This window comes from Coregonus clupeaformis, chromosome 26, assembly GCF_020615455.1.
Source record: "Coregonus clupeaformis isolate EN_2021a chromosome 26, ASM2061545v1, whole genome shotgun sequence".
NCBI classification, from domain to species: domain Eukaryota; kingdom Metazoa; phylum Chordata; class Actinopteri; order Salmoniformes; family Salmonidae; genus Coregonus; species Coregonus clupeaformis.
In genome coordinates, this window is record NC_059217.1 from 37,117,867 (window position 1) to 37,132,385 (window position 14,519).

The 14,519-nt window shown below is 44.9% G+C and overlaps 1 protein-coding gene across 4 annotated transcripts in view; it reads left to right on the top strand.

Moving 5' to 3' along the window:
- LOC121540694 (GRAM domain-containing protein 4) overlaps positions 1-14,519 on the top strand; it is a 38,175-nt gene that overhangs the window by 19,071 nt on the left and 4,585 nt on the right. For 2 of the 4 annotated variants that reach the window (XM_041849728.2, XM_041849729.2), the window contains exons 4-15: positions 1,709-1,832; positions 3,631-3,695; positions 7,936-8,068; positions 10,765-10,790; positions 10,994-11,085; positions 11,389-11,480; positions 11,649-11,697; positions 11,887-11,958; positions 12,106-12,149; positions 12,231-12,340; positions 12,777-12,931; positions 13,733-13,750. In XM_041849728.2, coding sequence (XP_041705662.1) covers positions 1,709-1,832; positions 3,631-3,695; positions 7,936-8,068; positions 10,765-10,790; positions 10,994-11,085; positions 11,389-11,480; positions 11,649-11,697; positions 11,887-11,958; positions 12,106-12,149; positions 12,231-12,340; positions 12,777-12,931; positions 13,733-13,750 — 980 coding nt within the window. The remainder of the gene's footprint in view (positions 1-1,708; positions 1,833-3,630; positions 3,696-7,935; positions 8,069-10,764; positions 10,791-10,993; positions 11,086-11,388; positions 11,481-11,648; positions 11,698-11,886; positions 11,959-12,105; positions 12,150-12,230; positions 12,341-12,776; positions 12,932-13,732; positions 13,751-14,519) is intronic. The other 2 variants (XM_041849730.2, XM_041849731.2) reach the window with 1 other exon arrangement.

The following is a 14,519-nucleotide window of genomic DNA, read 5'->3' on the forward strand; positions in this document are numbered from 1 at the left end:
AAGCCTCACAAGACTCGTCTGAAGGTCCCCGGTACCAGTTTAAGAAAATTAATGGAAGTATATATGGAGATAGATTAGTGCCTAAAATAAGGGGATAAATACATGTAAAAACAAATAAAATTGTTTCCTGATCTTTCTTATATCTCTCAGATATAGGACCGACACTTCAGAACAAACTTCCTTTAGATTTTTTTGGGGGACTATCTGTTCCATGTATTGAATCTGTTATTCAGTGCGTTTCTATTGGCTAATAGCAGTAATGCCAAATTCAATGTTTCATCCAATTTTATATATATGTTTTATACCTTAAGGGGTCTTAAAATTCAAAATCAAATAGCTAAATAATCCTTGGCATGACCGTCTGTTGTCCAAGGTGACCTTGTGGTAAGCTGGTAACAACACTAAGCTGTTATAACAGCCAGGCAGGCAGTCACCTTCAAGCTCAGACGTTGCTCAACCTAGAACTTTACAACCGGTACCACTCATTCCCTCTAGTAGGTCCTTTATCAATTTCTTGTGGAGTTGAGCTTGCGAGGTGAACTTTCTCCCAGTACAGTGAACAGATTGGGGGCCATACAGTAGCTGCAAATACTAGCTCTCTTTCTAATTTCTCCACTTTCTCCTGAACTCTCTTTCCTCTCCTCCTCCCCCTCCTCCCCCTCCTCTGTAGTATCTCTCTTGGCCTTGGTCTTATTTTTTCACTAATCTCTCCCTCCATTCTTTTACATCTCTCCTCTGTCCCACTCTCACCAACCGCATCAGGAGATGCAAAGTGGACCAGAATTGGCCTGTACGTTGCAGTTGACACATTATGGAATGGGTTTATGAGAATGTTCCCTTTTTAATGCCAACGGCTAAAGGAGCGGACTCGTGAGAAATAAGCCGTTTAAATCATGCCACATACTCGAGATGCCTTGCCTGACCAAATCAGTTCTGCATAGGTCCAATCTAACGTCTTGTAATGCTGAAACTAAAACTGAAGGACTACAAGCTGGTCTGTAAGTGACTGTTTGTTTTTAGCCACCTGCCCGTGGCTTTCTCCTCGGTCAACTGACAGACCAGGACAGTTGACATTGACATAGTTGATACCCTGTTGCCTACCAGTCTAGCTCGCTCTTATTGCCTTCACCTATCACTTTTAAATCATATCAAATAATTATTTATCTTGGGGATTAAAAAAGTACAATGAGGAAAAGAGTCTTGAGATCCATTGTTTTATGTATGTTATACTGTGGTCATGGGGGGGAACATCGCTTATGAAAAGGACATTTCTCTCTCGTCTACGGTCATAGTTCAATTACAGTGATAAAGTAGGTTGAGGTGTTCTCTGCCAGAACGCTGTGCTACATTCAACAGGTTCTAAATGCTTTACTTCATCTTCCTCTTCCCCTCTCTGCTCGGTCAAGTAACATCTCAATGGTTTGGGGACTGTAAATATAATTCTAGGCAAACATCTCTGTTCCCAGGGCTAGGCAACCCTGTTCCTAAAGTGCAGCATATACTTATTTTAGTTCTAACCAGGCACCGAATCTGATTCTACCAATAACCTCATCAACTGTGCTAATTGATCAATATCGGTGACTGGCTAAAGATTTACAAGTTTGTACAGGTGCCTGTGGCAGTGACTCACCAGGACCAAGTTAGGTAACAGTTAGAAATGTGTATTGGCTGAGCCAAACTTATGGGCTTTCATTGCTCTATTTTTCAGAGGAGGAATTGAGGAAACTTAGAGAAGAAACCAATATAGAGACACTGAAACAGGAGCTGGAGAAAGAGAGATCGAAAAGGCAGGACTTGGAACAGAAACTGAACTTGGAAATTCTCAAAACGAGGTAAGAGGCATGTGCACACGCTCCGCTGCTGGCTTCCATGTGCCGGTCCCTGTGTGTGCCGGTCCCTGTGTGTGCCGGTCCCTGTGTGTGCCGGTCCCTGTGTGTGCCGGTCCCTGTGTGTGCCGGTCCCAGAGTATGTGAGCGGAGCGTGCCCAATTTGACTGGAGCGAGATTCCCAAAGGCTGGAGCGTCGGCCTTCTCGCCCGCTCCAGTAGCGCTCACTTCACGAGCTCAGGGCACGCCGTCCCAGCATGCATTTGTAGTCTACTTGTGTGCTGCTATAGCCCCTTGCTTTAGCTACTGTCATGGAATTCGCTAAATATTTTCATAAAGAAACTGATAAAACACACAGGTGCAAAATCAAAGTGACTTACAAAGATGAGGACCAAGAGGAGGAGTGCGGTGATGTGTTGTCCACAACTAAAGAATCATTGTGGAATCTGAAAAGACACATATCCCGAAAGCATGATGGTGTACTTACTACGTACACATGCAAAAAAAAAAAGGGAACAAGGTGGGTAACTAATTAACAGATAATTGTGTCAATGTAGCAAAGTATTTATAAACAAAAAATCTGTTATCTTAAAAGTTTCCTTCATTTTTGTTCTATTATCTATACAATAGGCCATCATTGATTTTGGCCCAATAGGCCTGGCATATTCCTACTTTCAAGGAGCTTTGTGTTTTGATTGGGTTATTTTGCCTAAAAACCTTTAGGCCTACCTATAACAATAAATAAAGAATAATAAAAAACCACTATGCATCCCTGCCCAGCCTGGCAAGCGTGGCCAAAAGGGTGTTTAGCGTCCCCAGTGACTCTGCAAGCGTGGAGAGGATATTCTCCGCTGCTGGCCTGCTCTCCAGGCACCATCGCATGAGCCTGAAGCCACATACTCTGACCAAACTCGTGTTTCTAAAAATGAATTCAAAGGCTGAGCCTAATAAGGCATTTTTCATTTAATTTGTATTTCATTCTAAGTAGGTCACAGCCTATATGCACAATTTATAGACCATAATGATTTAATACAACAAAATGTTGTTTAAATGCTGAGCGCTTTATGTCCGTGTGTGTGTCGGTCCCTGTGTGTGTGTGTGTGTCGGTCCCTGTGTGTGTGTGTGTCGGTCCCTGTGTGTTTGTGTCGGTCCCTGTGTGTGTGTGTCGGTCCCTGTGTGTGTGTCGGTCCCTGTGTGTGTGTGTGTGTGTGTCGGTCCCTGTGTGTGTGTGTCGGTCCCTGTGTGTGTGTCGGTCCCTGTGTGTGTGTGTGTGTGTGTGTGTGTGTGTGTGTCGGTCCCTGTGTGTGTGTGTGTGTCGATCCCTGTGTGTGTCGGTCCCTGTTTGTGTGTCGGTCCCTGTGTCTTGTCGGTCCCTGTTCAAAAATAGAGCCTCTCCCTGGAGTTGGGTGTGGGAATTTGTCAAGAAGCCGAGCCAGGCTGCCAATAAGCAGTCATGCACGTAGTGACTCCCTCAATACCATAGCCTTTGTAACACTAAACCCAAAGGTCTCTAATGTGATATGTCTAACGCATTCAATATAAATCACATCTGTGTCTGTGAAGTCTCCATTTGCTTTATATGGAAAAATCTCTGTGCCAAAATCATTTTGAAGGCTAGAAAAAAACGTTAATGTCATCTTTCTTATTCCATCTCTTTTCCTTTGTGATAAGTGACACCAATATTTTATTAAGCATTTTGCGTTCACTTGTCTGGCACAATAATGTCTCAATAAGGTAATGTGTTTTTCTGAAGCCATGGTTAATGCTCTACCTCCTACTAATGCTTAGTCTCTCCTGTTCCTAGACCAGAAGATTCCGCTCCACAGCCACCCAGAGCAACACCTGCAGCTCCCACCGCCAACAGTACAGGTCAGCCAGAAACGGGGATAAAGATACGGGTTATGTGAATCATGACCGACCAGCTCATTCACAAATCTTTAGAATGTCTGTCATTACAGACTTGACACTGCGTATCCCAGAGGCTTCCAGCACCATAACACTCCACCTCGCTCACCATTCAAATTCACATGACCTGTCTAATAAGGGTTCGGAATGGAGGCTAGGCGCTGGAGACGAGTTGAAAGAGTGACTCGTCTCATCTGCCTGTCTTTTGGGCTCTCTGAATCTCAGGGCTCGGCATCTCTGTGTGGGAGTTAGAGGTGAAGCTATGTGCTTTTCTTAGCCTCTGCTCGCTACCCATCAAAAACCAATCTCTCCCCTCCTCTTCCCTGGTGTGTGGGTTACTCACGTTTGTACATCACTCGCGTTGCAATGCGCACTTGCTTGTGTGTGTGTGTGTGTGTGTGTGTGTGTGTGTGTGCCACACGCAGCACAAACAGGAAGTTTGTAAGTGGGAGTGCTCCAGTGAAGGTGTGGGATGAATTTCATCCCTCTCTCTCTCTGTAGGGAATGTCACACATTTATATAAACGTGTATGAATGCGGCTGTGGAACATTGCCTTTCTACTCCCCTGTGACCTGAAATCCTGATTTTTATCTCACACCAGGGTTCTTCACTTAATTCAGTCAGCCTTGTTTTTAGATGAGGGTTTCTTTGTACTGCTAGTGGCTGCTTTAACTCCTCAAATGGGTATTGTCCCTCCCCCACAAGAAATAGGCTAGTATGGTTAATAAAATGCATTATGTAGGCCTAGTGCAAGCTGTAGCTTTTAAAAAATCTGTAGAGAATAAGATGTTTCACCGTATGGAGACTGTCTGGGGCTGCCCTATAAATCACATTTACCTGAAAGCCTCAACTCCAATGGTTGCTTACTTTTCTTGTCAGACAACGTATTCAGGTATTTGATAATCTCGGAAACCCAGAACAGAAATCTTGTGTAATTGCGTCAGATGCTTGATTAGGTTATGAGATAAGATAATAATGAGACTAGCAAAGTCTCCAGCCCCTTAAACGGAAACCCTCAGCCAAAGCATGGGTCAAATGTCCCATTTTATTAAATACTAAAGATGCGAATGCCTGAAAAATTGGGATTTGTCCAAATGAACAGTGACTAAAAAAATCTGACTCGGAACAAAGTTCCTTGTTAGTCGCCGCATCCCATATTCGGTTGACAGACGCTACGATACCATCCTATGTTATGCACTTGTCTGTCCACAAGAGATTTAAGTATACTGAACAAAATGATAAACGCAACATGCGTCCCCTGTAGCTCAGTTGGTAGAGCTTGGCGCTTGCAACGCCAGGGTTGTGGGTTTGTTTCCCACGAGGGGCCAGTATGCCAAAGAAAAAAATCAACAATTTCAAAGATTTTACGACGTACACGTCGATCCAGAGCATCCAATACATGCTCAATGGGTTACATGTCTGGTGAGTATGCAGGCCATGGAAGAACTGGGACATTTTCAGCTTCCAGGAATGGTGTACAGATCCTTGCGACATGGGGCTGTGCATTATCATGCTGAAACATGAGGTGATGGCGGCGGATGAATGGCATGACAATGGGCATCAGCATCTCATCACAGTATCTCTGTGCGTTCAAATTGGCATCGATATAATACTATTGTGTTCGTTGTCCGTAGCTTATGCCTACCTTACCCTAACCCCACCGCCACCATGGGCACTCTGTTCACAACGTTGACATCAGCAAATGGCTCACCCACACAACGCTATACACGTGGTCTGCAGTTGTGAGGCCAGTTGGACATACTGCCAAATTCTCTAAAACAATGTTAGAGGCTGCTTATGGTAGAGAAATGTACATTCAATTCTCTGGCAATAGCTCTGGTGGACATTCCTGCAGTCAGCATGCCTATTGCACGCTCCCCTCAAAACTTGAGACATCTGTGGCCTTTTATTGTCCCCAGCACAAGGTGCACCTGTGTATTGATCATGCTGTTTAATGAGCTTCTTGATATGCCACAACTGTCAGGTGGATGGATTACCTTGGCAAAGGAGAAATGCTCACTAACAGGGATGTAAACACATTTCTGTACAAAATCCGCAGAAAAAGCACAAAAAGCTTTTTTCTTTCAATCTTTTATTTCAGCTCGTGAAACATGGGACCAACACTTTACATGTTGCGTTTATACACTGCTCAAAAAAATAAAGGGAACACTAAAATAACACATCCTAGATCTGAATGAATGAAATAATCTTATTAAATACTTTTTTCTTTACATAGTTGAATGTGCTGACAACAAAATCACACAAAAAATTATCAATGGAAATCAAATGTATCAACCCATGGAGGTCTGGATTTGGAGTCACACTCAAAATTAAAGTGGAAAACCACACTACAGGCTGATCCAACTTTGATGTAATGTCCTTAAAACAAGTCAAAATGAGGCTCAGTAGTGTGTGTGGCCTCCACGTGCCTGTATGACCTCCCTACAACGCCTGGGCATGCTCCTGATGAGGTGGCGGATGGTCTCCTGAGGGATCTCCTCCCAGACCTGGACTAAAGCATCCGCCAACTCCTGGACAGTCTGTGGTGCAACGTGGCGTTGGTGGATGGAGCGAGACATGATGTCCCAGATGTGCTCAATTGGATTCAGGTCTGGGAACGGGCGGGCCAGTCCATAGCATCAATGCCTTCCTCTTGCAGGAACTGCTGACACACTCCAGCCACGTGAGGTCTAGCATTGTCTTGCATTAGGAGGAACCCAGGGCCAACCGCACCAGCATATGGTCTCACAAGGGGTCTGAGGATCTCATCTCGGTACCTAATGGCAGTCAGGCTACCTCTGGCGAGCACATGGAAGGCTGTGCGGCCCCCAAAGAAAATGCCACCCCACACCATGACTGACCCACCGCCAAACCGGTCATGCTGGAGGATGTTGCAGGCAGCAGAACGTTCTCCACGGGCGTCTCCAGACTCTGTCACGTCTGTCACATGTGCTCAGTGTGAACCTGCTTTCATCTGTGAAGAGCACAGGGCGCCAGTGGCGAATTTGCCAATCTTGGTGTTCTCTGGCAAATGCCAACGTCCTGCACGGTGTTGGGCTGTAAGCACAACCCCCACCTGTGGACGTCGGGCCCTCATACCACCTTCATGGAGTCTGTTTCTGACCGTTTGAGCAGACACATGCACATTTGTGGCCTGCTGGAGGTCATTTTGCAGGGCTCTGGCAGTGCTCCTCCTGCTCCTCCTTGCACAAAGGCGGAGGTAGCGGTCCTGCTGCTGGGTTGTTGCCCTCCTACGGCCTCCTCCACGTCTCCTGATGTACTGGCCTGTCTCCTGGTAGCGCCTCCATGCTCTGGACACTACGCCGACAGACACAGCAAACCTTCTTGCCACAGCTCGCATTGATGTGCCATCCTGGATAAGCTGCACTACCTGAGCCACTTGTGTGGGTTGTAGACTCCGATTTTATGGTACTCGTGTGAGGTGTCTTGGGGAATAAGCAGTGTTGTCTATTTTAATTGGGTGTGATGTCGGGCTGCTATTTGTTTGAATGAGGTGTCTGGTATAGAGCTGTTAGTTAATTGGTTCCAGAGACGTGCCCTAGTGATAATACAGCATGTGGTGAGTGAGAGAGAAAGGTGTTTTGGATACACTTTGATCCAGATGAAGAAATACTGGTGCTAACTTAGGCCTGACCAAAAAAACACAGTAGTGTGATAACTTAGGCCTGACCAAAATAACACAGTAGTGTGATAACTTAGGCCTGACCAAAATAACACAGTAGTGTGGTAACTTAGGCCTGACCAAAATAACACAGTAGTGTGCTAACTTAGGCCTGACCAAAATAACACAGTAGTGTGATAACTTAGGCCTGACCAAAATAACACAGTAGTGTGATAACTTAGGCCTGACCAAAATAACACAGTAGTGTGCTAACTTAGGCCTGACCAAAATAACACAGTAGTGTGCTAACTTAGGCCTGACCAAAATAATACTTACAGTAGTGTTGTGCTTACAACATTTCATACTACTACAAGCAAAAGTCGTGTAATGTTGAGTTAAATGTTGAGTTGGTCAAATGTATTTCCATTTCAAATAACAGGGTTATTTCCTACAGTATAGGCAGCGGTCACCAACACTAGTCCTGGAAAGGATGTGCAGGCTTTTGTTGCAACCCAGCTCTAACAGACCTGATTCAACAAAACAAAGTCTAACGATATCCCATCCGTTCCTCTGCCCCTGCAGACAAGCAGAAGGAGACCATGTACTCGCGGCTGCAGACATGGCTGTACGACCGGTTTGGAGCGTACATCGAGGACTTCCGCTTCCAGCCGGAGGTGAACACGGTGGAGCCAGATGAGCCGTTAAGCGCTAAGAGGTGAGAACTGCCGCCATAACCACTACGACCTCAGACAACCAATGCTTTCCCTTTGAGAAATGATGTACTTTAGATTCTGACTTCATAATTTCCTCTGTAATTGCTCCCCTCGGCCTCTCCCCTCTCGTTCGATAAAAGTGGCCGACCAGCCCGCCACTGTAGTCATCAGGTTAACCGGCTCAGAGGACAGAGTACATGCTGCTTAGATAAGGGTAATGAAACTGATGGCTTTGTAATGGGCCTAGAGTCTGTCAGCGTGCTATACATCAGCACCCACCATAAAGTAGCCTGTCATGATGGGAAATACTGTCCTCATGAGCTCACCCTGATGTCTGATTGGCTTTTTATTATAACCTACAGCCAATCCCAGGGCTTTCAGCACAGCAGAGGTTGTAACCATGGTGTTATGGAAGTGGGAGGATTGTCTGACCCCTGGTGGTAGGTTGAGTGTGTTGCAGCTGGCCTTTTGTCATTCTCAGCTTGTTAGGACTGATTAAGGATCAGCTCTCCCTGCTCCAGTTCATACAGTGACCTTTTTGAGTGGAACTGCACCAACTGGCTATGGATCAGTTTTTAGGGCTCCGATTCTTTCTCCGATTCTCAGTCCTCTCCTGAATGACGCAGACTGGAGTCATGGGGACTCTGAATACAAGTACAATAGACAGAGGGGAGAGCAGGAGAGAAAGAGAACACTCAGTGTTCACCATGCCTGTGGAGTCATGGGTAGCCTGACTCAAACTGTCCTGGCTGTAACTTTATCCAAGCACATAAGAGAGGGTGGAGAGGAGAAGAGAAGGAAGGAGCATTCACTGTGCGGCGGTTGAAATGGCCTTGATGTTAGTTTTGGCGGCTGAAAGAGATGTGGAGATGGGATAGAGAGGCAGACAAAAAGACCTTGTCAGACAAGAGATTCTTCCAGGCACCACATACTTTCTCATGAAGGATGCCTAAATGCAGCAAGATCATGTGTACTCTTCCTCCACCAAAACATATCTAAACTCAGCAAAAAAAGAAATGTCCTCTCACTGTCAACTGCGTTTATTTTCAGCAAACTTAATGTAAATATTTTTATGAACATAACAAGATTCAACAACTGAGACATAAACTGAACAAGTTCCACAGACATGTGACTAACAGAAATGGAATAATGTGTCCCTGAACAAAGAGGGGGTCAAAATCAAAAGTAACAGTCAGTATCTGGTGTGGCCACCAGCTGTATTAAGTACATGCAGTGCATCTCCTCCTCATGGACTGCACCAGATTTGCCAGTTCTTGCTGTGAGATGTTACCCCGCTCTTCCACCAAGGCACCTGCAAGTTCCCTGACATTTCTGGGGGGAATGGCCCTATGCCTCACCCTCCGATCCAACAGGTCCCGGACGTGCTCAATGGAATTGAGATCTGAGCTCTTCGCTGGCCATGGCAGAACAATGACATTCCTGTCTTGCAGGAAATCACGAACAGAACGAGCAATATGGCTGGTGGCATTGTCATGCTGGAGGGTCATGTCAGGATGAGCCTGCAGGAAGGGTACCACATGGGGGAGGAGGATGTCTTCCCTGTAACGCACAGCGTTGAGATTGCCTGCAATGACAACAAGCTCAGTCCGATGATGCTGTGACACACCGCCCCAGACCATGACGGACCCTCCACCTCCAAATTGATCCCGCTCCAGAGTACAGGCCTCGGTATAACGCTCATTCCTTTGACGATAAACGAATCTGACGATCAATGTAAAATCACCCCTGGTGAGACAAAACCGCGACTCGTCAGTGAAGAGCACTTTTTGCAAGTCCTGTCTGGTCCAGCAACGGTGGGTTTGTGCCCATAGGCGACGTTGTTGCCGGTGATGTCTGGTGAGGACCTGCCTTACAACATGTCTACAAGCCCTCAGTCCAGCCTCTCTCAGCCTATTGTGGACAGTCTGAGCACTGATGGAGGGATTGTGCGTTCCTGGTGTAAGTCGGGCAGTTGTTGTTGCCATCCTGTACCTGTACCGCAGGTGTGATGTTCGGATGTACCGATCCTGTGCAGGTGTTGTTACACGTGGTCTGCCACTGCGAGGACGATCAGCTGTCCGTCCTGTCTCCCTGTAGCGCTGTCTTAGGCGTCTCACAGTACGGACATTGCAATTTATTGCCCTGGCCACATCTGCAGTCCTCGTGCCTCCTTGCAGCATTCCTAAGGCACGTTCACACAAATGAGCAGGGGCCCTGGGCATCTTTCTTTTGGTGTTTTTCAGAGTCAGTAGAAAGGCCTCTTTAGTGTCCTAAGTTTTCATAACTGTGACCTTAATTGCCTACCGTCTGTAAGCAGTTAGTGTCTTAACGACCGTTCCACAGGTGCATGTTCATTAATTGTTTATGGTTCATTGAACAAGCATGGGAAACAGTGTTTAAACCCTTTTACAATGAAGATCTGTGAAGTATGAAGAAACATTTTTTTTTATAATGTATGCACTCACTAACTGTAAGTCGCTCTGGATAAGAGTGTCTGCTAAATGACTAAAATGTAAATGTAAGTAATTTGGATTTTTACGAATTATCTTTGAAAGACAGGGTCCTGAAAAAGGGACATTTTATTTTTTTGATGAGTTTAGTTCTGTTTGTGCGTTTGTCTTACATAATCTTGTTTATGCTTTTGTCATGCTGAGTTCTAATTGAATAAAACTCATTTTCTCTTGTCCCATGTCCTCAGATTGACTGAAAACATGAGACGACTCAGTAAGTACTGTGCATTTAGTGGACAAGATGTACCAATCACACTCAATGTCAGGGGTATCTTGATGAATATCATATTCTGAAATATCTTCATAATCAGAATATGAAAATTCCAATGACAGATGTTTGTAGTAATACATTATGATTTTGTCTCAAAGTCCTTGATAGTGGTTTGTTAATAGTGAATACTTTCTATTCCTCTGTAGAGCGAGGTGCCAAACCTGTCACTAACTTCAAGAAGAACCTTTTTGCCTTATCCAGCTGGCACTCTGTGTATACGTCAACCTTTGCCTTCATTGTGAGTGTGTACACACACACACACACACACACACGCGTGTACTATCACAGCATATGAAAGATCCCAGGAATGAAGATCAATATCTCTATCTCTCCCCCTGTATACATAGCAACATCTATATTTGTTTATAGATTTACATTAAAATATATCTTTATTGGCATCTGCATGTGTAACAGTATATAATATGTATTGCATAGTAACGAGATGTTCCATACTTGGTATGAGTATAGACGAGATGGTAGATTGAAATAATAGATTGTGTGACCTGTTCTCCCCTCCCCCACTCCTCTTTCTTTTCCACAGATCTATATGAATGCAGCGTGGCACGGTTGGGCCGTCCCCTTGTTTCTCTTCCTAGCCATTCTCAGGCTCTCCTTGAATTACCTCATTTCCAGGTAGATTACCTCATTTCCAGGTAGATTACCTCATTGCAACGTGCATCGCCTATTGTTAGTTGTTCCATTTGAACATGGACAATCTGCTTGGACATGGACAATGTGCTTGGACATGGACAATCTGCTTGTGAAATGAGTCAAACTTGTCTCTCTCCGCTTTCTTCTCAGAGGTTGGAGGATCCAGTGGAGTATTGTGCCGGAGGTCTCTGAACCTGTGGTAAGATGTGTATGATGTAACCTCTTGGGATTTCCCTTTACCTAAGAAAGGTTAAAAAAAAAACTACCCCCTTCCACAAGCCCTTACGCCTTCAGTGTTTGCCAATTTGGGGGCACTGGGTGTTACCATAACGCTTTTTGCTTTGGGGGTGAATAGTTTGGGATGTAACATTCTTTCTTCTTTTCCCAGGAACCACCAAAGGAGGATCTGACCGTTTCAGAGAAGTTCCAGTTAGTTCTTGATGTCGCTCAAAAAGCACAGGTGAGCTGTGATCATGTGATGTGATCATGTCTTCACCTTTGATTTAGAAAGTGCGAGAGATGTCACGATGACATCTACTTTGCGATGTGAGGTGTTGCTCTCTAAAGTTGATGTGCTGTTTTCACAAGAAATGTTTGTTCTTCACAGAATCTATTTGGAAAGATGGCAGATGTCCTGGAGAAAATAAAGAAGTGAGTGACGTGTGTGTGCCGGCACCTGTGTGTGTGTGTTTCCAGTGTATTTAAGGTTGTTAACCAACGTGTGTGTTTCAGCCTGTTCATGTGGGTGCATCCTGAGATCACTCAGAAGCTCTACATCGGTCTGTGGGTGGCCTTCATCTGCTCCTGTCTCCTACCCTACAAACTCATGGGCTTCATGATGGGTAGGTACAAGATGTAAAACCATGACCTGAGATCAGAACAGCCTTCATGGTTATTATCTGACCCTGCTGGTCATCTATGAACACTTGAATGTCTTGAAGAACGATCTGGCCTTAATGGCCATGTACTCTTATACAGTAATCTCCAACCGGTACAGCCAGAAGAGGGCTGGCCACTCCTCAGAGCCTGGTTCCTCTCTAGGTTTCTTCCTAGGTTCCTTCCTTTCCAGGGAGTTTTTCCCTCTGTAAATACATTTGATTGATTGATTGATTGATCAGTATAGGGGCGACTCCCCACTACACCTACCCAGTGATGGCCCCAAGCACTGAAATTAGAAAAAGACGTCGATATACCAGATGAAAAAAGAGAAATGGAGAGATCCTCTTGATCCATGGAAGTGGATCTCCTCTCATCCCTTTCCTTGTGCCACCTCTGCAGGGCTGTATGCAGGGATCAAGTTCTTCATCATCGACTTCCTGTTTCGGAGCTGTCCCAAGCTAAGGGACAAGTATGACACGCCCCACATCATGTGGACCAGCCTGCCCACAGACCCCCAGCTGAAGGAGCGCGGCGGCGCTACACTGTCCAGACGGGTATGTCTCAAACTCTGTACTATTGTATGTAATACATTTGTGTCTGCGTTGTGTACACTGAGCATACCAAACATTAGGAACACTTTCCTAATATTGAGTTGTCCTTTGGGTGGTGGAATATTCTTGATACACTCCGGAGACTGTGGAGCGTGAAAAACCCAGCAATGTTGCAGTTCTTGACATAAACCGGTGCGCCTTGCACCTACTACCATACCCCGTTCAAAGGTATCTTTTGTCTTGCCCATTCACCCTCTGAATGGCACACATACACAATCCATGTCTCAATTGTTTCAAGGCTTAAAAATCCTTCTTTAACCTGTCTCCTCCACTTCATCTACACTGATTGAAGTGGATTTAACAAGTGACATCAATAAGGGATCATAGCTTTCACCTGGAATCACCTGGTCAGTCTATGTCATGGAAAGAGCAGGTGTTCTTAAAGTTTTGTATACTCAGTTTATATGTGCAAGTCTTTTGTACATAGGTACGTATACATACCAGTGGAGGCTGCTGAGGGGAGGACGGCTCATAATAATGGCTGGAACGGAGCAAATGGAATGGCATCAAACCATGTGTTTGACGTATTTGATACCGTTCCACCTATCCCGCTCCAGTCAGTACCACGAGCCCGTCCTCACCAATTAAGGTGCCACCAACCTCCTGTGATACATAAACACTTCATATTGATGTGTGTCATTGTCGCAGTTCCTCCCTATTAACGTGGGCGTTCACAGCAGCTAGGACTGTGGGAACCCTCGTGTCAGTGTCTGATCTCCTGAGTTTTCTGTTTCTCCCTCTCAGCTGTCTGGGTATGAAAAGGTAGGGCTACCTAGTGTGCACTTTGGTTTTTGAGTGCCTGTGTGTACGCCACCATCACCTGTGTGTGTCATTAGAGCTGCATTCCAAATTGACCCCTTGCCCCTTTGGAATTCAGTAGTAGAGCCATGATAACTGTGAGTGTCTGTGTGAAGGATCAAAATGTGCCCCGTAGTTTAAACATATGCATCTACCACAGTGCTGTTAAAAGTATTATTTGGCGTGTTTAACCAAAGTTGAATTCTTAAGAGTTTACCATAATGGTGTTTTGAATGTACACGTTTGATCCATTCTCAGACACGATCAGAAGGAACCCTATATTCAAATTGTGTGTGTTTGTGTGTGTTGAGGAAGTAACTGGTAGAAACTGTTCATATATGTTCTGGAAAGATAGTGGTTTATAAATAGTATTTGTAGTTTGTGCCAAAAGTGTGGTTGCTAGAGCGATGTCTATCATAACTACTCTCCCATAAAATCACATACAATTATTAAAGGTTGTTTTATGTTGTTATAATACTTATCAATAGTTATGTGTGTTTTCTGGAGAATATTCCTACAAATGATCAGCCAAAACCCGTCTGACTATCTTTGTATTTTATGATGCGTTTCATTCTTTACACTGAAAGATTGTTATGGTCCCGTATTAGTTCATCGCTTCATGCCTTGCATGATTCACACCACAACCCTATCATTCACATCCCCATAAGCAAGGTATCCAACGCTCTCCACAAGCACCCCAGCCAATATACACTGCTTCCCAAACAACTGCTCA